Raw genomic sequence first — 21,979 nt, 5'->3', positions numbered from 1 at the left:
ACAGATGGGCTTCAGGTGCCGCAGGCTGCTGCACCATCTGAGGCATCGCTTTGCACACATCCCTGCGCAGTGTCCATGCTCCCCTCCAGTTCCACCCGCGGGCCATTGCTCTGGCAGCCCCATACGCCTGCCTCTGGGCCCCAGCACCAGCAGCAGATGACCCCATCTTCCCCAAGCAGCCCTGCCAGAGCTCACACAGACCCTGTACCCTCTGTGTTGGCGAATGCTGCCTCCCTACGGCCAGCTCCCTCCATTGGGGCCGCTGCCTTGCGGACGACTGTTAGGGTCGTTACCTCGCAGACGGCCATTAGGGCTGTTACCTCACAGACAGCCGTTAGCGCCGCCGCCCTGCGGACGGCCGTTAGGGCCGCTGCCTCGCGGGCGGCCGTTAGGGCCCTTACCTCAGGGACAGCGGTTAGCGCCGCCGCCCTGCGGACGGCCGTTAGGGCCCTTACGTCAGGGACGGCCGTTAGGGCCGTTACCTCACGCGGATGACGGCCAGGGCTGGCCGGCTGGCTCTGCAGAGGGGCTGTGCCCCCGTGACAGCGCAGACGACAAGTCACAAAGGGAGGGCGCCGTCACAAGGGCACCCGCAGGCGTCGGCCCCGCAGCGCTGCTGGGCCCCCAGCACTACGGCCTGGGCCAGCCCAGGCTGCAGCAGCCTCTGCAGGGTGAGTGCGGCAGGGGGGCAAGGCTGGGCGGGACGAGGGCTGGGGCACAAACGCTGGCTCCCTCCCGGGGCTTTCTAGCACTGCAGCTAGGGCTGAGCCGCACACAGGAGCGCGTTGGGTGGGGGCGTTGCCGCCTTGGGGGCCAGGGATAGAGGCGTCTGGGGCTCCCAGCGCCCCCGGGTGCCCAGAGACGTGTTGGGCATGTGAGGGGCGCCCACAGCTCTGCAGGACACTGCTCCCCCGGGGGCACAGGGAGTCACTCCTCCGGAGTCCCCACTCTAGTGCCACTTGCCCTTGTGGCACCCCTGCCCCTCCCAAGGCAAAGCCTGGCCACAGTGCTGGGCCTCAGGGCAGGCTTGGCAGCCTGGGCCCCACCACGTTGCTGCTCAGGCAGCGCTCACGAACCCTGTCCTTGCTGCCTCCAAGGTCCCTTGCCCCTTCTCCCATCCTTCCCCTTCACTCCTGTGGCTCCTGCCCCCAGTCCGCCAGCTCTCTCCCACCCAGCCCGGCTCATCTCTTGCTCTCCCATCTCCTCTAGGCCATGGCTGGAGGTATTGTCCTCATCCTGGCTGTGCTGGGCATTGTTCCGCACCCGCTGAAGGTCGGTGACCAGATAGATCTGGCCACGCAGCAGCGGATGCAGCAGCGTGAAGAGCAGCTGAGGCAGGAGATGATTCGGCTGCAGCAGGAGTTTGATAAGATGACTCAGGAGCTGCAGAGCGGACTTTTCCTGAAAAATATGCTCTTGGCCATGTGGGAGGTGTGGCCCTTTGGGGCCTTGCCTGGAGCCCTCGTGTTGCTCTTTGAGCTCTTCTGGATGGCCACCGAGGTCGATTCCGACGAGTCAGAGAGCAGCAGTGACGAGAGCTCCTCCAGCAGTGAGGAGGAAGAGGAAGCCCCCGTCAATGAATGGGATGTGGGAAGGTTTCTCATGCAGCAAATGCAGGTGCCAGTGCTGCACCTGGCCAAAAGGTGCAAGGTGGTGGAGGCGCTGGTGGGCGACCTGCTCCATGCCTGCCATCTCATCACCTTGAATACTCCTCTGCTACGGCTGGAACAATGCATCGGGGTGGGCAGCGCCTTCGAAGGCTGGAGCTCCCATTGGGACACCGTCTACAGCCTGCTCGTGCCCCTGAAGCCACCAACTGGGCACTGCTTTCACCTGGAGCTGGGCGCTGGTGGGGAGCTGCCGGCGAGGCACGGCCGCGTTCGCGTGGAACTGGAGTGCGTGTGCTTGAGGCAGCAGCTGCTGGGCGACGTGCGGTGCTTCCTGCACCGCCCCGAGGCTGAGCTGGGCAGGAATGAGGGCCCCTGCCTCCTGCAATACCTGTGCAGCCACTCCTACCTGGACGTCGAGAAAACTGCCTGCTGGTTCCAGCTAACAGCGATGAACGCCTGGCTGCTTTTGCCTGCATCACACCGCTGCCGGCTGACGGTGCTGCCCTCTTCCCGCTCCTGCAAGCTCCGTCTGGAAAAGGTCTCCGGGAGGTCCTTGTCCATCGAGATACTGTTTGGCGTGCAGCAAGGCGACTCGAGAGTTTTCCTGACCAGCCAGCAGGCAAGGGCTGGCCTCCCCAGCAGCACAACGTGGCTGGAGAGCTGTGCTGTTCCAGAGATGCTGTTCTTCAGGTTCGTGGCCAGGCAGGCCCCCCAGGACAGTTGCCACCTGACATGTCTGAACCTCTTTGCCCGTCTCCTGGAGGGCACAGGCTTTTCCACCTACTGCTTGAAGACAGTGCTGATGCACCTGCTCACAGTCATACCTCTGTCACGTTGGCACAGAGGACATCTCCTGGAGCGGGTGGATGGCATCCTGCAGTACCTGCAGCGCTGCCTGGAGGACAAACAGCTGCACCACTTCCTCCTAGGCAACGAGAGGGTGCCCAGAGAGGTCCCTCTGCCAGTGGCCTTCCAAACGGCCAGCCCGCTCAACCTCTTCCAGCGCCTGGCGCAGGAGCCGGACGCCCACGCTCAGGCACTGCGTGACTTCAGGCGGCTGCAAGTTCGTCTCAGGAGCCTGTTATAATCATGCTGGAAGAGGGTTCCGGAAATTCAGCAAAAGCACAGTTTGAGCAATGTCACCCGATCCCGCTGAAGACGCCCTTGCAAGGAGGCATGCGACAGAGGCCCTGTGATCACCTGGACAGCCACTGCCCAGCCTTTTCGAGACATCCCATTCCCCACGGGAGCATTAGCCTACGCACAGATTCCAATAGACTAGCCTCTTTTAACGAGCACTCTGTCTGTGAGTGTCAGGGCAACACTGTGTGGGGAATGGGGCCCCATCCCGTCACGGGGATACATGCCCACAAGATTTCCTCAAGTCTGGGAGATGATCGGAACTCACAAACACTAGCACACACCGGGCTGCCCTGTTTGCCCCAGTCCCAGACAGCGAGTTCACAGCAGCAAGCGCGCCGCACAGATGACATTCCCGAGGTGCATCAGATGTACGCTGCACATGCTCAACAGGCAGCGCTAGGGCACCCCTGCCAGCGCTAGCATGGCCAGCAAGATTAAGCCTTTGCAGATGTGCTGCACTCAAAGCACGCACACCCGCACCGCAGGCCACGTGTCGGTGAAGTGCTGGCCTGACTGCACATGTGTGACACAACAGCTGCATGCTTATTTGTAGTTGGGATACCTCTGGCAGAAATACAGCCCTTGTGTGTTGGGGAAGACTCACAAGCTGTTTGATAATCATGATATCAAAAGAGCTGCGTCTGCCCCAGTGCTGCAGAAGCCTGGGCTCTTGTTCCACATGCAGTCAGAAGGGGCAGAACGCGGCCAGTCTGTCCAAGACAGGCGAAGCCATTGCAACCCTCTCCCAGCTGACGGGTCTTTGAAAGATTACATTCAAAGGGAGACCATCTAGTCTCTCTGCGTCTCCCATCGCAGGGGTTTGCAGGCTGCAGCCTGACCTTCCCACTGCAAAGCTTCCTTCCCTACAAAAGGCCCAGAGTAATGCTGCATCCCACCACGTGTGCCCTTGGCTTGCTAGTGAGCTAACAGGACTCTTACTGCAGCTGCCCTATGTCCATCAGCCAGGGTCTGTGGAGTTTAGGGACTCTCACAGGGCCGTGCTCTTATGACACCTACTCTTGCCTCTTTCCATAGTGGGCCTGGTAGGGCCCAGCTTGTGCTAGCCATCACTCTCGGCACAGGCCCTATGCAGGGGATAAGCAACGACACTCGCAGCCACCCCCAAAGGCAGCGCAAGATGCCAATGCCAGCCAGGAGTGCAAGTACAGGGTGCAGCAACAGGTGCAATCAGTTGCTGCATGTCTGCCAAAGCTGCCCACTTATACTGCTAACGTGCTTTTCAGGGAAGCGGCCACCTTCACAATCTGCTCTCACTGATGAGCCGCCCAGAGCAGCACTCCATGACCTCGGCATCGGCCTTCATGCTGGAACCTCATTGCTTTGGGCACAGCTCTCACCCGTGTCATGCTACAGATGGGCTTCAGGTGCCGCAGGCTGCTGCACCATCTGAGGCATCGCTTTGCACACATCCCTGAGCAGTGTCCATGCTCCCCTCCAGTTCCACCCGCGGGCCATTGCTCTGGCAGCCCCATACGCCTGCCTCTGGGCCCCAGCACCAGCAGCAGATGACCCCATCTTCCCCAAGCAGCCCTGCCAGAGCTCACACAGACCCTGTACCCTCTGTGTTGGCGAATGCTGCCTCCCTACGGCCAGCTCCCTCCATTGGGGCCGCTGCCTTGCGGACGACTGTTAGGGTCGTTACCTCGCAGACGGCCATTAGGGCTGTTACCTCACAGACAGCCGTTAGCGCCGCCGCCCTGCGGACGGCCGTTAGGGCCGCTGCCTCGCGGGCGGCCGTTAGGGCCCTTACCTCAGGGACAGCGGTTAGCGCCGCCGCCCTGCGGACGGCCGTTAGGGCCCTTACGTCAGGGACGGCCGTTAGGGCCGTTACCTCACGCGGATGACGGCCAGGGCTGGCCGGCTGGCTCTGCAGAGGGGCTGTGCCCCCGTGACAGCGCAGACGACAAGTCACAAAGGGAGGGCGCCGTCACAAGGGCACCCGCAGGCGTCGGCCCCGCAGCGCTGCTGGGCCCCCAGCACTACGGCCTGGGCCAGCCCAGGCTGCAGCAGCCTCTGCAGGGTGAGTGCGGCAGGGGGGCAAGGCTGGGCGGGACGAGGGCTGGGGCACAAACGCTGGCTCCCTCCCGGGGCTTTCTAGCACTGCAGCTAGGGCTGAGCCGCACACAGGAGCGCGTTGGGTGGGGGCGTTGCCGCCTTGGGGGCCAGGGATAGAGGCGTCTGGGGCTCCCAGCGCCCCCGGGTGCCCAGAGACGTGTTGGGCATGTGAGGGGCGCCCACAGCTCTGCAGGACACTGCTCCCCCGGGGGCACAGGGAGTCACTCCTCCGGAGTCCCCACTCTAGTGCCACTTGCCCTTGTGGCACCCCTGCCCCTCCCAAGGCAAAGCCTGGCCACAGTGCTGGGCCTCAGGGCAGGCTTGGCAGCCTGGGCCCCACCACGTTGCTGCTCAGGCAGCGCTCACGAACCCTGTCCTTGCTGCCTCCAAGGTCCCTTGCCCCTTCTCCCATCCTTCCCCTTCACTCCTGTGGCTCCTGCCCCCAGTCCGCCAGCTCTCTCCCACCCAGCCCGGCTCATCTCTTGCTCTCCCATCTCCTCTAGGCCATGGCTGGAGGTATTGTCCTCATCCTGGCTGTGCTGGGCATTGTTCCGCACCCGCTGAAGGTCGGTGACCAGATAGATCTGGCCACGCAGCAGCGGATGCAGCAGCGTGAAGAGCAGCTGAGGCAGGAGATGATTCGGCTGCAGCAGGAGTTTGATAAGATGACTCAGGAGCTGCAGAGCGGACTTTTCCTGAAAAATATGCTCTTGGCCATGTGGGAGGTGTGGCCCTTTGGGGCCTTGCCTGGAGCCCTCGTGTTGCTCTTTGAGCTCTTCTGGATGGCCACCGAGGTCGATTCCGACGAGTCAGAGAGCAGCAGTGACGAGAGCTCCTCCAGCAGTGAGGAGGAAGAGGAAGCCCCCGTCAATGAATGGGATGTGGGAAGGTTTCTCATGCAGCAAATGCAGGTGCCAGTGCTGCACCTGGCCAAAAGGTGCAAGGTGGTGGAGGCGCTGGTGGGCGACCTGCTCCATGCCTGCCATCTCATCACCTTGAATACTCCTCTGCTACGGCTGGAACAATGCATCGGGGTGGGCAGCGCCTTCGAAGGCTGGAGCTCCCATTGGGACACCGTCTACAGCCTGCTCGTGCCCCTGAAGCCACCAACTGGGCACTGCTTTCACCTGGAGCTGGGCGCTGGTGGGGAGCTGCCGGCGAGGCACGGCCGCGTTCGCGTGGAACTGGAGTGCGTGTGCTTGAGGCAGCAGCTGCTGGGCGACGTGCGGTGCTTCCTGCACCGCCCCGAGGCTGAGCTGGGCAGGAATCAGGGCCCCTGCCTCCTGCAATACCTGTGCAGCCACTCCTACCTGGACGTCGAGAAAACTGCCCGCTGGTTCCAGCTAACAGCGATGAACGCCTGGCTGCTTTTGCCTGCATCACACCGCTGCCGGCTGACGGTGCTGCCCTCTTCCCGCTCCTGCAAGCTCCGTCTGGAAAAGGTCTCCGGGAGGTCCTTGTCCATCGAGATACTGTTTGGCGTGCAGCAAGGCGACTCGAGAGTTTTCCTGACCAGCCAGCAGGCAAGGGCTGGCCTCCCCAGCAGCACAACGTGGCTGGAGAGCTGTGCTGTTCCAGAGATGCTGTTCTTCAGGTTCGTGGCCAGGCAGGCCCCCCAGGACAGTTGCCACCTGACATGTCTGAACCTCTTTGCCCGTCTCCTGGAGGGCACAGGCTTTTCCACCTACTGCTTGAAGACAGTGCTGATGCACCTGCTCACAGTCATACCTCTGTCACGTTGGCACAGAGGACATCTCCTGGAGCGGGTGGATGGCATCCTGCAGTACCTGCAGCGCTGCCTGGAGGACAAACAGCTGCACCACTTCCTCCTAGGCAACGAGAGGGTGCCCAGAGAGGTCCCTCTGCCAGTGGCCTTCCAAACGGCCAGCCCGCTCAACCTCTTCCAGCGCCTGGCGCAGGAGCCGGACGCCCACGCTCAGGCACTGCGTGACTTCAGGCGGCTGCAAGTTCGTCTCAGGAGCCTGTTATAATCATGCTGGAAGAGGGTTCCGGAAATTCAGCAAAAGCACAGTTTGAGCAATGTCACCCGATCCCGCTGAAGACGCCCTTGCAAGGAGGCATGCGACAGAGGCCCTGTGATCACCTGGACAGCCACTGCCCAGCCTTTTCGAGACATCCCATTCCCCACGGGAGCATTAGCCTACGCACAGATTCCAATAGACTAGCCTCTTTTAACGAGCACTCTGTCTGTGAGTGTCAGGGCAACACTGTGTGGGGAATGGGGCCCCATCCCGTCACGGGGATACATGCCCACAAGATTTCCTCAAGTCTGGGAGATGATCGGAACTCACAAACACTAGCACACACCGGGCTGCCCTGTTTGCCCCAGTCCCAGACAGCGAGTTCACAGCAGCAAGCGCGCCGCACAGATGACATTCCCGAGGTGCATCAGATGTACGCTGCACATGCTCAACAGGCAGCGCTAGGGCACCCCTGCCAGCGCTAGCATGGCCAGCAAGATTAAGCCTTTGCAGATGTGCTGCACTCAAAGCACGCACACCCGCACCGCAGGCCACGTGTCGGTGAAGTGCTGGCCTGACTGCACATGTGTGACACAACAGCTGCATGCTTATTTGTAGTTGGGATACCTCTGGCAGAAATACAGCCCTTGTGTGTTGGGGAAGACTCACAAGCTGTTTGATAATCATGATATCAAAAGAGCTGCGTCTGCCCCAGTGCTGCAGAAGCCTGGGCTCTTGTTCCACATGCAGTCAGAAGGGGCAGAACGCGGCCAGTCTGTCCAAGACAGGCGAAGCCATTGCAACCCTCTCCCAGCTGACGGGTCTTTGAAAGATTACATTCAAAGGGAGACCATCTAGTCTCTCTGCGTCTCCCATCGCAGGGGTTTGCAGGCTGCAGCCTGACCTTCCCACTGCAAAGCTTCCTTCCCTACAAAAGGCCCAGAGTAATGCTGCATCCCACCACGTGTGCCCTTGGCTTGCTAGTGAGCTAACAGGACTCTTACTGCAGCTGCCCTATGTCCATCAGCCAGGGTCTGTGGAGTTTAGGGACTCTCACAGGGCCGTGCTCTTATGACACCTACTCTTGCCTCTTTCCATAGTGGGCCTGGTAGGGCCCAGCTTGTGCTAGCCATCACTCTCGGCACAGGCCCTATGCAGGGGATAAGCAACGACACTCGCAGCCACCCCCAAAGGCAGCGCAAGATGCCAATGCCAGCCAGGAGTGCAAGTACAGGGTGCAGCAACAGGTGCAATCAGTTGCTGCATGTCTGCCAAAGCTGCCCACTTATACTGCTAACGTGCTTTTCAGGGAAGCGGCCACCTTCACAATCTGCTCTCACTGATGAGCCGCCCAGAGCAGCACTCCATGACCTCGGCATCGGCCTTCATGCTGGAACCTCATTGCTTTGGGCACAGCTCTCACCCGTGTCATGCTACAGATGGGCTTCAGGTGCCGCAGGCTGCTGCACCATCTGAGGCATCGCTTTGCACACATCCCTGAGCAGTGTCCATGCTCCCCTCCAGTTCCACCCGCGGGCCATTGCTCTGGCAGCCCCATACGCCTGCCTCTGGGCCCCAGCACCAGCAGCAGATGACCCCATCTTCCCCAAGCAGCCCTGCCAGAGCTCACACAGACCCTGTACCCTCTGTGTTGGCGAATGCTGCCTCCCTACGGCCAGCTCCCTCCATTGGGGCCGCTGCCTTGCGGACGACTGTTAGGGTCGTTACCTCGCAGACGGCCATTAGGGCTGTTACCTCACAGACAGCCGTTAGCGCCGCCGCCCTGCGGACGGCCGTTAGGGCCGCTGCCTCGCGGGCGGCCGTTAGGGCCCTTACCTCAGGGACAGCGGTTAGCGCCGCCGCCCTGCGGACGGCCGTTAGGGCCCTTACGTCAGGGACGGCCGTTAGGGCCGTTACCTCACGCGGATGACGGCCAGGGCTGGCCGGCTGGCTCTGCAGAGGGGCTGTGCCCCCGTGACAGCGCAGACGACAAGTCACAAAGGGAGGGCGCCGTCACAAGGGCACCCGCAGGCGTCGGCCCCGCAGCGCTGCTGGGCCCCCAGCACTACGGCCTGGGCCAGCCCAGGCTGCAGCAGCCTCTGCAGGGTGAGTGCGGCAGGGGGGCAAGGCTGGGCGGGACGAGGGCTGGGGCACAAACGCTGGCTCCCTCCCGGGGCTTTCTAGCACTGCAGCTAGGGCTGAGCCGCACACAGGAGCGCGTTGGGTGGGGGCGTTGCCGCCTTGGGGGCCAGGGATAGAGGCGTCTGGGGCTCCCAGCGCCCCCGGGTGCCCAGAGACGTGTTGGGCATGTGAGGGGCGCCCACAGCTCTGCAGGACACTGCTCCCCCGGGGGCACAGGGAGTCACTCCTCCGGAGTCCCCACTCTAGTGCCACTTGCCCTTGTGGCACCCCTGCCCCTCCCAAGGCAAAGCCTGGCCACAGTGCTGGGCCTCAGGGCAGGCTTGGCAGCCTGGGCCCCACCACGTTGCTGCTCAGGCAGCGCTCACGAACCCTGTCCTTGCTGCCTCCAAGGTCCCTTGCCCCTTCTCCCATCCTTCCCCTTCACTCCTGTGGCTCCTGCCCCCAGTCCGCCAGCTCTCTCCCACCCAGCCCGGCTCATCTCTTGCTCTCCCATCTCCTCTAGGCCATGGCTGGAGGTATTGTCCTCATCCTGGCTGTGCTGGGCATTGTTCCGCACCCGCTGAAGGTCGGTGACCAGATAGATCTGGCCACGCAGCAGCGGATGCAGCAGCGTGAAGAGCAGCTGAGGCAGGAGATGATTCGGCTGCAGCAGGAGTTTGATAAGATGACTCAGGAGCTGCAGAGCGGACTTTTCCTGAAAAATATGCTCTTGGCCATGTGGGAGGTGTGGCCCTTTGGGGCCTTGCCTGGAGCCCTCGTGTTGCTCTTTGAGCTCTTCTGGATGGCCACCGAGGTCGATTTCGACGAGTCAGAGAGCAGCAGTGACGAGAGCTCCTCCAGCAGTGAGGAGGAAGAGGAAGCCCCCGTCAATGAATGGGATGTGGGAAGGTTTCTCATGCAGCAAATGCAGGTGCCAGTGCTGCACCTGGCCAAAAGGTGCAAGGTGGTGGAGGCGCTGGTGGGCGACCTGCTCCATGCCTGCCATCTCATCACCTTGAATACTCCTCTGCTACGGCTGGAACAATGCATCGGGGTGGGCAGCGCCTTCGAAGGCTGGAGCTCCCATTGGGACACCGTCTACAGCCTGCTCGTGCCCCTGAAGCCACCAACTGGGCACTGCTTTCACCTGGAGCTGGGCGCTGGTGGGGAGCTGCCGGCGAGGCACGGCCGCGTTCGCGTGGAACTGGAGTGCGTGTGCTTGAGGCAGCAGCTGCTGGGCGACGTGCGGTGCTTCCTGCACCGCCCCGAGGCTGAGCTGGGCAGGAATGAGGGCCCCTGCCTCCTGCAATACCTGTGCAGCCACTCCTACCTGGACGTCGAGAAAACTGCCTGCTGGTTCCAGCTAACAGCGATGAACGCCTGGCTGCTTTTGCCTGCATCACACCGCTGCCGGCTGACGGTGCTGCCCTCTTCCCGCTCCTGCAAGCTCCGTCTGGAAAAGGTCTCCGGGAGGTCCTTGTCCATCGAGATACTGTTTGGCGTGCAGCAAGGCGACTCGAGAGTTTTCCTGACCAGCCAGCAGGCAAGGGCTGGCCTCCCCAGCAGCACAACGTGGCTGGAGAGCTGTGCTGTTCCAGAGATGCTGTTCTTCAGGTTCGTGGCCAGGCAGGCCCCCCAGGACAGTTGCCACCTGACATGTCTGAACCTCTTTGCCCGTCTCCTGGAGGGCACAGGCTTTTCCACCTACTGCTTGAAGACAGTGCTGATGCACCTGCTCACAGTCATACCTCTGTCACGTTGGCACAGAGGACATCTCCTGGAGCGGGTGGATGGCATCCTGCAGTACCTGCAGCGCTGCCCAGAGAGGTCCCCCTGCCAGTGGCCTTCCGAACAGCCAGCCTGCTCAACCTCTTCCATAGTTAAGGTGGGTGGGAGATGTTGCATGTGTAGTTGAAGCTTTGTACTGGGTGCATATTTTGAGCAGTGACCAGAGAGATCTGGCCACGCAGCAGCAGATGCAGCAGCGTGAGGAGCAGCTGAGGCAGGAGAGGGCTCAGCTTCAGCCAGAGTCAGAGCGCATGATCCAAGAGTCAAGCAGGCTTGCCAAGAATGATGTGGTCTTCACTGTATGGGACAGGTGGCAGTTCGCGTCCTTTGCTGAAGCCCTTGTGCTGCTCTTTGGGCTCTGCTGGCTGCTCAGGAAGCAGGACCATGGCTTGGACTCTAGCTGTGAGCACGGCACCTGTGAGTGTCTGGGCGACACTGTGTGGGGCACGCGGGCCCCATTCCGCCACAGGATTACACGCCATCACCCATCAGTGCCCCAAGGCACCAAGAGCAGACTCACATCTACAAGCCCAAAGGCCAGCACCAAGGCAGCTAGTCTGTCTCACGGGACATCAGAGGAGGAGCAAGGCATAGAAAGACCATGCTGCCTTCTTGCAAATGTGCACTCTTTACATTCCTGCAAGTCGCCTGCCTGCAGCCGCAGGCAGGTGGAGCAAAAAGACCCTTCCCTGACCTGGGGAGTGCAGGTCTCCACCACCGCGGGAATGGGAACTTAACACATGAAGTGACTTCAGGATATCCTTTTCAGGATCCTGCGCATCCTTTTCAGGAGATTTGATTGCCCACAGAAGCATTACTTTATGTAAAGTTTCCAGTGAATTAGCTATTTTTAAGAAATTATGTACCTGTGAGTGTCTGCACAACATTATAAGGGGAATGCAGGCACAGGATGCTATCTAGCTGAGCTGCAGAAAAATTAGGTATTTTGCAGAATATCTCATTTAGTGTGCTCTGTTTTCACTGATTTTGTAAAGAGAGTTCCTCCACCTGTCCTTGTTTCTCAGTTAGGTGAATAACTCATTAGTCTCCATAATTCTCCATATTGAGTATTGCTCCCTGGTTTGTCAGGCTCAGGTGGACAAGGTGGTGTCCCTGAACGGTGTGCCTTTCCTTGTGTGTGGAGCACAGTTATACAGTCCCTCACTACCTAATGGCAGCTTCAGTCCCACAGCCTTGGACTGCAGTGCTTCAAATCTTTCCAGGACACAGAGGTTGTACCCTGGGACAATATTAAATAGCGTTAAAACCCTCGGAGACCTGGCCTTGAGACTGGGGCACTCAAAAGAAATACTGTTCTCCAGATTGTTTTAGGTGCAGTGGTTTTGCAGGTGGAAAGCCGTGTGGGAGAAGCCAGTGCTGGCATTTCCCGAGAGGTGGCAGTGCTACTCTATGCGGACACGGCATATGAGCCCGCTGCCTGCAGGGCTCTGCTGGCCCCAGCAGAAGGGTAAGGGTAAGGGTAAGGGTAAGGGTAAGGGTAAGGGTAAGGGAAAGGGAAAGGGAAAGGGAAAGGGAAAGGGAAAGGGAAAGGGAAAGGGGAAGGGGAAGGGGAAGGGGAAGGGAAGGGAAAGCCTCCTCTTCCTGTACCTGATGGTCCCACTGCCACAGTTAACCCTCTTTGAGCAGATCTTGCTTGTGATGGCTGCAGATCTATATGGAAAAAAGATCTATTTTCACACACTCAGTTCCACCCCCCTCTTCCCCTGCAATGTGTGCAGGTAGTAAAAAGCCATGCAGATCTATCAGAGCTCATTTTCCAGCTTCTCTCTAATGAGACTGTTTTGTTTTTTTTCAAGTAGCATTTCATCATCTCATGATATAATTTTCATCCTTCACACTTCCTTAGGATCTTGAGCTATATCTTTATTTTGGATTGTCTTTAGAAGCAAATGTAGCACTTACAAAGTGAGAGCAAGCATGTGGGAGCTGTCTGCTTATCTCTATCTAGATATTTATCACACACCCAGTGTGGCTATATTTAGGTGCATTGTATTTATATGGTGTTTCATTTCCCCTCTCTTTATGGCAGAGGCCCCTAACTATTGCAGCCTGGGACTTCCCTCCTGCCCAAGGCATGTGCCAGGACACCTTTGATGCTCCCTCTATTTTAGCTTGCTCTGTAATTACGTTCTGACCCTGAAAAGGAAAATTGTATTGTTAATTACTCTGGGTAGGAGAATTTGTTTTAACACTAGGGCTTTCAAGGTACAGTCCAGATGTGTTCACATGTGGCAGAAAGGAACCACTCTTGTAAAGTGGTTGTGTGGTAGATAGAGGGTGTCTCAGGAAAACCCAGACACTCTCAGAGTGAACTTCCAGAAACTCTGCTGCAAACTCCACTGTTTCTGCTGATGATCCTACCATAAGAAGGGACAATCTCAGTCAATCAGCAGAGCTCATACTGGTTTTCTTGTTTAGTTTGCCACAAAGCTTAGATTTTTCTCACGCTTTTGGACTTAAGAGAACTGCCGTGTTTAGGGAGAGGGCTATTGATGGACATAAAGGAAAACAATTGTTTCCAGTGGCAGTGTTGCTCTTCCTGTGATTAAGGTCCCAGAAGATGCCATCTTCAAGGTCAGATCTTTCTGGCTGCTGCTACACTCCTCTGTGAGTGGTGTTTCCTCAACCCCACCGTCCCCTGGAAATTACCCAAACTGCAAGTGCTTGAGGAAGTGTCTCCAGTGAGATGGTTTGGTCCTGTTGTTCCTGCTCCGTGCTTCTGTTTGTTATACCCCATGTGGGCTTCTTGCCACTGTCTTCGGAACTTCACAGTCCTTCCTCTCTTGGTACTTCTTACATAACCTGCCCACGCTCCCAGCCTTGGCCACCTGTACCTGTCCCTGGATGATTGCTTCATGCTGTCTGGGGCACTTCCCTGAGGTCCCAGACCTCCAAATATGTTGAAATGCCTCCCTCACACTCAAGGAGTTGACTCAGCTGTCAGCACCAACACGAACAACTTGTTCTCCCTCTGTGTCCACTGCCTGGGTCTCTCCTGTCTGTGTGCTCCTGTGTGCTCCTGTGGAAAAGCAACCTCCCTCTTTCAGTGTCTGAGCCTTCCCTGTGTGTCCCAGGCAAGACTGGCTTCTGTCGACGATAACACACCATCCAGTGGAGTCTCTGCAGAATTGGTTCGCTGCCAGCTGACAAGTCCCCTTGCGTTGCCGCTGTTCCCTGCAGTGTGACCTTGTGTGCCAGAATCCGTCAGCACGTCCCCTAGCCTGGGCACTGCTTCACACACCAGAGAGGAGAGAAGCGGAGGTGATCTCACTAGCCATCAGCCCTCCATAATGATGCTGGTCTCTGCTGGGGTGGCCCACTTGCCCATGCAGCAGGGAGCTTTGAGCAGTACCAGAAGTCCTGCCCAGGAATCAAGTCATACCTGTTCCTTTTCCACCCAGCTGGAGAAGGCAAGCGCTGCACTTGCAGGGCCTTTAACTGAGCAGTCAGATCCTGCTCTTAACCACTGGGGCAATAGATCAGTCAAACAGAGGTCTTGTTTCACAACGTCAAGTAGGGTTAATGCATTACAAGGCTCATTGACTTGATAACATAGATGGAGGGAAGGGAACAACATCCCGTCTCACTGCTCAATAAGCAAGGAGGCAAATCCTGCTGTCTGGGATAGACAGCACATAAAAATCTCCAGGGACTCTGCTCTTCTCATTCTACTGTCTTTCCTGTGTGTATTATCATGCACCTTAATAATTTCTAATGATACTTTATAATGAGAGCTGCTTTTGGGTTAGAAATATAGCCATGAACTAGCCTCTAGCTGGAACCAGAGATTTATGTATTCCACTGTGGGTCCTGAAGCATGCTAACAAGTGAATGGCTAAAGATACTCTTGCTCTCCCCAAAACATCATTGCCTGTAGTTGGTCCCCTGCCGTATTAAAGCAGCATGAGTCCACAGTAATGGGGCAGGGGGAGAAACAGCCATTTCCAAATGTTTGGCTACCCCAAATCACACCTACTGTGGAACAAAGGATGCAAATTGCCCATAAACAACTTGCTGGGTTTCTTTCCTCCTCTCTAACAGCTGTTTCTTTTGTATCCTGATCCCTTTTCTTGTATTGCTGATGCAGAATGCAAGTAAACAAGTAGAGCCATCAATCAGGCTACAAGTTGGGTCACTACAAAGATCAGGGATTAATCCACTAATATATTGCAAAGGACAGGGTTGAGTGAAACATGCCAACGTTGAGCATGGAGCATTGTAACAGGCCGTGGCAGCAATGGCATGAAAGACCTGACTGCCGCAGCACAGAGCAGGAGTAAAGTATACAAACATGAGGTACCAGGGGCTTTGGTCACCACTGAGCCAGTCCCACTGGAGGTGTGAGTGGCAGCTCCCAAGAACAAACTTGGACCAAACCCAGGCCTCCAGAAGCTGGGGAGGTGGCAAAGCTGTAACCTGGCCTGGGTGCAGCCACTATGGCTCGAAGTCCTATCTGTGCAAGCAAGATATGGAAGCACGGGTACCTCATGGTGTTATACTGAGCTGTCCACAGACTCTGCTGCCTGAGGGCACTGTTGTCTCCTCAGGGTTAACTTCTAGCCATAGCATCACTCCAGAGGAGAATGTGTCCTGGTGTCTCTGAGCTGTTCTGCAGGAGACTATTGAAACCAGTGGGCTGATGATTCCCTGCTGAAGCCTTCCCAGAAAGTTTGGCAAGCTGTGGGAGGGCCAGAGGCCTGATTGGGAGCAGGTTTTGATCCAAATTGTGTTTTGTTGAGTCACTTCACAAAGTCCTTAGTAGCAACTTCACTCTGATGTTAGAGCTTGTGCAGCTCCTTTTTCTATGAGCTTTCCTCAACTCAATTTCCACCCTCACCCTTGGGACAGAAGAAGAGGCTTTGGTGGGGTCATAGATGGTGGGGAAGTCTCATGCCATGGGGAAATGGGTTGGTTTATTTCTGCCAGGGCTTGAATTTCCTCCAGAAAAGGCTGTAATCCTGGGAGTCCCTATTCACATGCTTCGCCTGCTCTGAGTTAAGAGTTACAAACTGCAAGAGACGTTTGGCAAGCTGAAGCAGATCACAGAAAGCATAGATCTAAAAATAGGGCAAACGACTGAATGGATAAAGTCACATGCAGCTCTCCTAGCCACATCAATCACACAGTCTGTGTTTGCCAAGCAGATTAAAATGACATGTATACAAAACACTGGTAGGGATGATGGAAAACTTGCTATTTCAAAACAACATGCTTCCTGGAATCATGCATGTTTCATGTAACAATTAATGGAAACTGCTGTGCAAGTGTTATGACCCTGTATTGTTTCATTTCTTTTTACTTAGGGAGTCTGGATACTTAGGCCAGAGTGGGAAAGCCAAGGAACAGGATATCCTCAGGAGAAAGGAATCCTACTCAGGTGAAATGGTTCGGCAGGGAGCAGCGCTACTCTGGCATGCTCTCAGCATAGCAGTAAGGAGCATGCCTCGCTTGGGATTGCTGTGGTACGCAGGATGAGGCTTCGGCAAGCTGGGCATCTGGACATGGAGCAAGTCAGGACATCACTAAATGGAGGGGAAAGAGTTGACTGCGGGAGCAGAGACAGTCCATGTGTGAAGGGGATCTGAACTGCCAAATTCCCTTTTGATTTCCACCCTGCCATCCCATTGCAGGCCTCTGAATTGTTGGTAGGATGAATCTGGGGCAGGATACAGCCCAGGTGCTGACAGCCAGGGGTTGACTCCAGTTATGCAGATAAGCCTCTCAGATAGGCTAGGCCATGGCCTTTGGGACAGTGCTGGCAGTTAACCCACAGGGAATACGCCACAGAGCAGTTACCCATTGCACAGTCGTACCTGCATTCAGGTTAAAGCCAAGCAGATCAGCTGCTCTCCCAACCCCAAGTACAAGCCCATAGGCTGGGGAGAGAAAGCGGTGTTACCTGTTAAAATCTCTTAAAAATTACACACTGGAGCAGAGGAAAGAGGCTGAGACAGCTTCATGAAGCTGATCTAGGCAGAACTGGGAGAGGAAAAGTCAAATCCTGGTCTCCAACAGCGTGAATGCTACAGGTCTCGTTGTCAAAACCCCCAAGTAATAAATTTTTGCAATTAGTAAGATTTATGGCTGCGAGAATCCGATGCATGCTGCTGATCACCTCTTCCCTGTGTGTTCTGCTTCCTCCCTCGGCTTGCGGGTCTGTAAAGGCAGGGGAGAAATTAGCTCGTGTCCTCCTGGCCAAACAGGCAGGAGGCTGAGGCAGTCCTGGAGACCACGTGGGGGAAGGACACTGGTCCCGTAACAGCACAGGTAGCACTCATTCAGCCCCTACTCTGCAGGAGTGGAGTCAGGTTTCTCTGTAATGAGGACCTTTGGCTCTGTAGCATATATTTTGTAGAGTTATTCATCCTGTCATTAGTGGCAGCTTCTCTTTAGCAGTGGAACAAATGAAACACTTGGGCCTGGAGGATGTTTTTATTGGCTTGGTCCCTAATAAATAACATCCCTATCACTTCTTCTGCCTCCTCGGCAACAGGTCTGAGCTGGTCCTGCAGCATGAGATGCACATTGCTATTGCTCTGATGTATGTAAATAACCACGGTTGCTGGTATGGAGGGTTTATCACTGCTGAGTGATTTCAGAGCTGTACAGCAGTGCCTGAGTGTAAGATCTGGGTGAGGGTCTCTGGTTAGCTCATCTGTGGGGCTTCCATGATCACTCGGGTTTGGATCCATCCCCCGGGGGACTCTCAGCTGGAGAGGATAGACATGTTGAGGGAAGGAACGGACCTGCTTCTAGAGGGCATATCTCTACGGTGGGGTGGCGGTGAGGATCTCATAGAGTCACCTCTCACAGGTACTCAGGTTAATTTTGGCATGGGTGTTCAGCAATTGCTGTTGTTCATGGCTGCTGGCACTGGCACTGCTCTGATCCCTGCTCCCACTGTCACAAATGGGAAAACTCCCATCCATTTTGGGAGCAGGGGCAGGTTTATCTAGGCTCTTGTCCATGCTGAGACCCCATGTGAGACAAAACACCTTTTGAGCACCCTGTGCTGTTAGCAGGAGACCTGGTGAAAATCAGTCTGCTCCACGTATGAGCCAGCCTGCCCTTATAAGGCTCCAGAGATATAAAGGCAGAAAGCTGTAACCTAGGACTGTATTGCATTAGCAACTTGTTGAGCTCGCCTATCCTCTGTCATCATCGTTTATGCTGGTGTAAAGCTGAAGTGCTTTGATAGGGAGTTCAGGGTTGCCTGAACTGCGGCCTCGCTGAAACACAAAGGCCAAGGAAGGCTTCTCACTTGTGCTGGCAGTTGGCAGTCCCACAGAGGTGACAGAGCAACAGGGGATGACAGGGGTGTAGAGACCCCAGCTGCAAAGTCTGGCCTTGCAGGTTAGCAAAATTCATAGCAATACTATGGGACATTCCAGCAATTGTTTTCAGCTCAAACCCTAAAATCTTGTGCAAGGAAAATTCAGATTTTCTTTCTGCTTTTATAGTGATAGATTTTCTTATTTTATGTTTCTAGTAGAAATGTTCTCCTGACATTGAAATACTTCGTCAGTCTGAATCTCTTTTTTTTCCTGTTTTGCTTTGGCTCGTGGGAACTGTAGTCCCTTCCCCTTCTCTGTGATGAGATGGCTTCCCAGGCCAAACCTCCTTTCCCACCATGCTCCAAAAGTCAAGCAGTTCCCATAGTGAGAAATTTATAGGACATGTAGCCTTGCAAAGAGTGCTGCCCTTAAGAAAGGGCTTGAGCTCTGGAAGACAGCTCTTGTAAGTCAGATGCATCATGGGGAAATGCTGTCAGATGATCTTAAGCTCATTTAAAACTGAAACATGTCACATTCAATGGCATGTTGTTGTTTAGATCAAAGTGACTGAAATGAAATAGCTAATGTGGATTTCCCTCATCTAAACTGGAAATATTTTATCAAAAGGAAAATTTGGGGTTTTTTCAAGAGCTACATTTTTCCACAGAAAACACTTTTGATGAGATGCTCCGAACCTATTCCTGTTTCTCTTATTTTTTCCCCCCTCCTTCATCCCTCTGCCTGCCCTCCCATGCCATGGGTGCAGCTGCAGATGTGGGATAGAAGTGTCTCTGCACGGTCCATTTTGCTGGAGAAATTCCTCCCTGGGGAAAGAGGATCTTTGTGCAACTAATGGCCCAAAGCACTGGCACCCTCTCTCACGCTTAGTTCTTATCTGCCCTTTATAAAAAAGCTAACCCCCAAGCATCTGAAGCCAACTCCCTGCTAACATTAGCTGGTACACCTTCACCAGCTACAGAGGAGGGCTGCCAAGCTACGCCGGCAGGGAATTGCTCCTCCGATTGCTGCATGTTTTTCTGTGTACTCAGAGGCATGAGTTTTTCTAGACACATTGTTTATTCTGCTGTGGGTCGGACACTGAATGTACAGTATATTCCACTGAACGCTAAGTGCAGGGTTGTAAGGTGTTTAATTTTCCGTCAGACATAAATTAACTTTATTAAATCTGTGCTGTAAAAACACTAGTGGTTTTCTAACAAAATGTAACGTTCATTCCCCAGACTCCACCCTCTAAATCAGGAGCTCTGGAGACCCAGTGCCGAGTTTCTCATTGCCTTTGTGTGCAGCGGTTTTGGCTGAACAAACACAGCGCTCTTCCCCGGGGCAGTGAGGTAAGAGCCCCCCTCCTCATTTCAGCTAAATTCCCACTGACAGGCAGACTTTCTGCTGCCTCCTTCAGCCCAAAGCATGCGCGTGTGTTTGCATTTTGTGACTTTGAAGAGAACATAACAGGGCTTATTTTATTAACAGCCAGTAGACACTTCAAAGCAAAAATGTGGTTGAGAAATTAATCATTCTGCACCTCCGAAGTGAAATTTATAATGGCTCCACAACTATGAGAAATTAACTGAAGGCTAAATGTTTGAGTCAAAAATAAAACCAGGACTTCAATGACTGCAATATCTGTGATGGTAAAAATGAATTGCAGGGCCATCTAATTTTCTTCATTTAAAGTTAAAAGTTAAAATAATTTTTAAAATAATGTGTTTGTCTTAAGTTTTTCAATGGCCTGGGGAAAGTGCTTCCCTTTAGCAGAAAAGGTTTTGTCCGATAGTACTTTCCCAGATTACTGAAAAGTTTTTTCTTTCCCACTCTTCCTATTTTTTTGTCTAAAAATCTAAATGAACTTCCTCCAAGGAAATGCCTACTTTCTGTGCTTACCAGGGCAAAGAAAGCCATTGTCTGGGGAAAATGGCTCTGATGGGAATGTGAGCGCAGGGACAGGGCATTAGCATTTGCTGAGTTGGGTTACAAGTGGGATGGAGTTTCACCTAAGGGATTATGTTTATAGACTTTCTGTGGAAATTTTTCCACAGTTCCTCCTAGTGAGCAATTTGCAGGCAGTAAAATGTGGCCGGCTTGAGATGCAGAGTCAAGACTGAATTGTTAAATAACTGTAGCTGCTCTGACAAGCGGCTCCTAAAGACTTCTGGGAAGAGCACAAAATGCTCTGAGGCTTCTTCTGCGCGTGCTGCTCCTGAAGCCTCTCAAGTGCAGGGTAGTTTGCACCTCATCCCAGAGGGCAGGATTTCTTGCTGCCCCAGTCCTGGCTGCACAGGAGTGCGTGAGCGCTGGGCTCTCTGAGCCCCTCGTCTGCTCCCACTTGTAGGGCTCGTATGGGCTCATCTCCGAGCAGATGAGGCGAGAGGCCACAGTGCTGCCCCTGGGGGTACAGGAACCCTGGGGTGTTGTTTCCACCTCTCTGCTGGAGCTGCTCATGTTGGGGAACAAACCTGTGCTGAAAATAGATGTGTGCTTTTCCAGGCAGCTCGGGTGATAGGAGCGTGGTGGGTCAGGTGCAGCATCTCCTCCTTTGCCTCATTCAAAACTGCTGTAAAGCAGAGTGTTTCTCTGTATGGCTGAAATGGGAAGGGTTTGGCCCATCTGGAACATGTGAACAACAGCTCATAACTCCCATCTGCCCTGCTCCAGAGCAAACGCCAAACTCCACAAATGCTGAGGACCACAACCCAAGCTGGGGTCCTGCGGGAGGCAGCAGGCAGCACAGGGCAGCTCTGCTCCTTGGCCGGGCCAGTGCTACTGCAGGGCCCCAGCGTGAACCGAGTTCAGGAAAATGATCCTAGCCTGCAACATAGCCCCTGCAACGGCTCTGCAGGGGCTCGGAGTGCACTTAAAGTGCCTCGTGCCATCAGTTGGCATCATGATCTCAAGTGCTTTTTGGTGCTGCCTGCAGTGTGGCTGTACCATGTCAGGTCAGCAAGTGCCTTTCTGCTCTCTCCCTCCAGAGCCTGGGCCGTATCTTCATGTGAACAGCATCAAACACGGCTTTCGCTTGGGGGCAAGCATGGGTTTGTACTTAGCTGCCTGTGGAGTTTCCCTTAGTTTCTTTCTCTCCTTCTCTGTGCTCCAAGGACACTGTTGTGGCCACCGTCTGCAGGAGATGGGACCTCTGAAGAGTGGTCCAGCAAGGAGGCAAGTCTGAGTCCAGGGGTGCAGCAGTGGCTTTGCCATCACTAGCCAAGAGCAAGGCTTGTCTGTGGGTGGATCAGCAGGGCTTTAACGTCTCTCCGTGATCATGCGCTGCCTGCAAGCACAGCCCATTTCACATGCAGGACAAGTGCCAGAGAAGCCTCCACAATAACCCTGCTGCATTTTGTCGGCCAGGCCGCTTGCTCCCACTCATGGCTGTGGCTCTCTTGGGCTGGGACGGCACTTTCCCAGCTGTGTGACCATGGAGTCTGCACGGCCCTCAGCTTGAGGGGGGTCTCTACACCAGTCACAAAGAACAAAAAACTGTCAGGGTGCATAAAAACCAGGCCCTTAAGACCCCTATCAGTCTAAGAGCACTCTGGGAGCAGACAGTGATAGAAAAATAATATTTAACTTTCAAAACCCATAGTAGATGCAGAAAGTTGGAATTGGTCCCCTTCAGCTCTTTCTAGGTTATTGTCACTGTGTTATAACTCTGTTTCTACTGATGAATACATAATATTTTTCTCAATCTATACAGCACCAAAATTCTTACTAGGCAAAACAGCTTTGTCTTTTTGCTAAATTATTTGTGCACAAGATAGGCCTTTCCCCAAGGGTTGGGAAGACTCAGCTTCTCATAATAAACACTTGTCTAATGTACTAAAGTGTCTTGGAACACTTCTATTTTCTGTCCTCTCCTTGACTTTATTTTCAAAAGCACAAAATCTTTGACTAGAAATAAATGACAGCTTTGCAGTGCAGGGATAAAGTGCCTGGACAAAAATGTTAC

At 55.0% G+C, this 21,979-nt stretch overlaps 2 protein-coding genes and 1 pseudogene across 2 annotated transcripts; all 3 read left to right on the top strand.

Moving 5' to 3' along the window:
- Window positions 1-1,212: 1,212 nt before the first annotated feature.
- LOC136992016 (inositol 1,4,5-trisphosphate receptor-interacting protein-like 1) lies at window positions 1,213-2,697 on the top strand. Its single transcript, XM_067295695.1, has one exon. The coding sequence runs from the start codon at window positions 1,213-1,215 to the stop codon at window positions 2,695-2,697; it is 1,485 nt and encodes a 494-aa protein (XP_067151796.1).
- A 2,638-nt stretch (window positions 2,698-5,335) lies between these two features.
- Window positions 5,336-6,820, top strand: LOC136992015 (inositol 1,4,5-trisphosphate receptor-interacting protein-like 1). The gene has a single exon (XM_067295694.1). It carries the CDS (start codon window positions 5,336-5,338, stop codon window positions 6,818-6,820), a length of 1,485 nt encoding a protein of 494 aa, XP_067151795.1.
- Window positions 6,821-9,458: 2,638 nt separating this feature from the next.
- On the top strand, window positions 9,459-10,816 carry LOC136992014 (inositol 1,4,5-trisphosphate receptor-interacting protein-like 1; annotated as a pseudogene).
- Window positions 10,817-21,979: the final 11,163 nt, after the last annotated feature.

The sequence above is a fragment of the Apteryx mantelli genome, chromosome 4 (assembly GCF_036417845.1).
Source record: "Apteryx mantelli isolate bAptMan1 chromosome 4, bAptMan1.hap1, whole genome shotgun sequence".
NCBI lineage: Eukaryota > Metazoa > Chordata > Aves > Apterygiformes > Apterygidae > Apteryx > Apteryx mantelli.
Note: the sequence above shows the minus strand (reverse complement) of the source record. Positions and strands in the feature narration are given on the sequence as shown.